The sequence below is a fragment of the Sardina pilchardus genome, chromosome 7 (assembly GCF_963854185.1).
Source record: "Sardina pilchardus chromosome 7, fSarPil1.1, whole genome shotgun sequence".
Taxonomy (NCBI): Eukaryota; Metazoa; Chordata; class Actinopteri; order Clupeiformes; family Clupeidae; genus Sardina; species Sardina pilchardus.
In genome coordinates this window covers 23,865,546-23,868,045 of record NC_085000.1, presented here as the reverse complement: position 1 = coordinate 23,868,045, position 2,500 = coordinate 23,865,546, and the positions used below count along the sequence as shown (strand labels likewise).

Genomic DNA, 2,500 nt, shown 5'->3' with positions numbered 1-2,500 from the left:
ACCCGTTCATTAAGAGCAATGAGAGTTACAGAGAGAAGGAGGGAGGGAGGGAGAGGGAGAAAGAGAGAGAGAGAGAGAGAGGCAGTGGGAAAGAGATAAAGAGAAAAAGTTGCAGGCACAGCCAGAGAAAGAGAAAAGAATGAGAGAAAGCAAGAAGAGAAAAGAGAGAAAGAGAGAAAGAGAGAAAGAGAAAGAGAGAGAAAGAGAAAGAGAGAGAGAGAGAAAGAGAGAGAGAGAGAGAGAGAGAGAGAGAGAGGAGAGAGAGAGAGGGAGGGTGTGTGTGTTGTCTCCCGCTGCTGTCGAGGAGTTAAAGACTACAGCAGCACTCCGGCCTCCCTGACGGCTCTTTAGACTTCATTAGCTACGATGGGACTCAGCTGCTATCAGATGGGCTTATGGGGGAGAGAGAGTAAGAAAGGAATAAAGAAAGATAGGGAGAGAGAGAGAGGGACGGAGGGAGGGAGGGAGGGAGAGATGAAGGTAATGGTCTGTTAAGCCTAATTTCTACTTCAGACAAAAAGTGCTGTCGTGACATGCTGTGCCATGAAAATGACCTAATTTTGACACCGCAGTGTAACACGCACTCTGTGGCCACACGCCAGTTACAGTGGCGAGTTTCTCTCTCTCTCTCTCACTCTCACTCACGCGTAAAGGAAACATTATGCTAACATTCAATCACAACACTGCTGCAGCCACTTTGATCGGCCATAATGAAATCACCCAGACCGTATCTGTTTATGTGACCCGACTGCAGTGGAGGAGATGAATTAAACTCAATTGGTCCAGATGACGGGGGTGATAGGAAATGAATTGCAGGCTTGATCCCATCGCCAGGCCTGGCCGCTAGGACAAGCAGATTAGGTGCCTGGCCAGTGCATTAGCTTCCTGGGCCATCACTGTCACTGTCACTGTCACTGCTCCCACTGACCGGCTGATGGACAAGTGAGTCAGGACTGAACCCACTGGACACTGCCAAGTAGGCTAGTAAAGCTTATGATTTGTCCGCGCCGATCAGGCTTAACGTCGCGCTAGGGGTGATTAAAAATGACAAGAGGGGGCAGAGGCGCGGCGCTCTTACCTGGGCCAGACGCAGGCACTTGGAGGACACCTCGTACTCGATGTAGGCCTCCTCCTGGTTGGTGGGGCCGCGGCCCTCCTGGGTGTAGCACAGCTCCTGCGCCGTCTTCAGGGCCCTGTCCAGCCGCTCCATGTCGTAGACGCACAGCGCCGAGCGGCCGGTGGGGATGGGGGTGGACGCCTGGCCGGCCGCCATGGCCACGAAGAGCGCCGGGCGTCCGCGGCGCGCGCCCAGGGCGGCGGCCTGCGCGAGGTTGTAGCCGCCGGCGCAGGCCAGCGGCAGCTCCACGTAGGAGTAGAAGCTGGGGTCGTCGGTGCAGAGGCGCGACACGTACGTGCGGTACTCCTTGGAGCCCCAGACGTCGCGGCGCGACAGCAGGAAGTAGACGTGGCGCTCGTGGCGCAGCGCCGCCACAAAGTGGTTGTTGTACTCGGAATAGGTGCCCACCACCAGCTTGCCCAGCTCCTCGTGCGAGAAGGCCGGGATGGAGTGGTGCGGGCTGGGCAGCAGGCGGCGCGTGGTGATGGGCGGGATGCCGCCGGGCCCTTTGCTCGTGTACCCGCGGCCCACCAGCATGAGGGGCGCCGGGCCGTGCTGCTGGGGCTGCGACGGCGACGGCGGCGGCTGGACGAGGACGCCCACGGTGGAGACGCGCGGGTCGTTGGCCGCCACGTACTGCGTGTCCACGGGGTTGGAGGTGTTGTAGAGCACGCGGCCCACGTCCGCCAGGCTGCGCTTCTCGCAGATGCCCTGCAGCGCCGTGCCGCACACGATCAGGCTGCGCCAGCGCGTTCGCCGCTCCGCGTCGCCCCCTACTGTCTCCTCCTCCTCGAGCGGCTCGTCCTCGCCGTCCTGCAGCAGCAGGATCTGGTTGGCGTTGTTGGTCTGGCGCGCCTGCGTGCAGTCCTTGGGGTCGATGGGCGGCAGGCAGTCGGGGCTGTCCAGCCGCGGGCCGGTCTGGCCCTGGGAGAGCGGCCGCAGGTCGGCCGACAGGTGGTACAGGGCGTTGACGCCGCCCACGTACACCTGGCCCGAGCGGCGGTCCAGCAGCAGGTGGTTGAGGGGCGCGCCGGCGTTGAGGGTGGCCGAGCGGGTCTGGAGGGCCGACGGACCGCCGGGGGAGGAGGAGGGGGAGGAGGAAGAGGAGGAGGAGGAGGAGGCAGGGGCGGGATCAGGTGCGGCCGTGGTCGTCGGGGGCGACAGCAGCAGCAGCAGCAGCAGCGGGAGCAGGAGCAGAGAGAGGGGCCTCCACCAGATGGCGAGGGGGGGAGGCGACGGGGGAGCAGGAGCTGGCATGGCACCCCCTTACCTGCTGAAGAGAAGAGGAGAGGAGAGTAGAGGGGGAGGGGAGAGAGGGAGAGAGAGAGAGAGAGAGAAGGGGGGAGAGGAAGGAAGGAAGGAAGGATGCAGACAGATAAAGAG

At 61.7% G+C, this 2,500-nt stretch overlaps 1 protein-coding gene across 3 annotated transcripts in view; it reads right to left on the bottom strand.

Moving 5' to 3' along the window:
* plxnb3 (plexin B3) overlaps nt 1–2,500 on the bottom strand; it is a 67,419-nt gene that overhangs the window by 39,969 nt on the left and 24,950 nt on the right. For 2 of the 3 annotated variants that reach the window (XM_062541394.1, XM_062541395.1), the window contains exon 2: nt 1,079–2,390. In XM_062541394.1, coding sequence (XP_062397378.1) covers nt 1,079–2,374 — 1,296 coding nt within the window. In that variant the 5' untranslated portion in view covers nt 2,375–2,390. The remainder of the gene's footprint in view (nt 1–1,078; nt 2,391–2,500) is intronic. The other variant, XM_062541393.1, reaches the window with a different exon arrangement.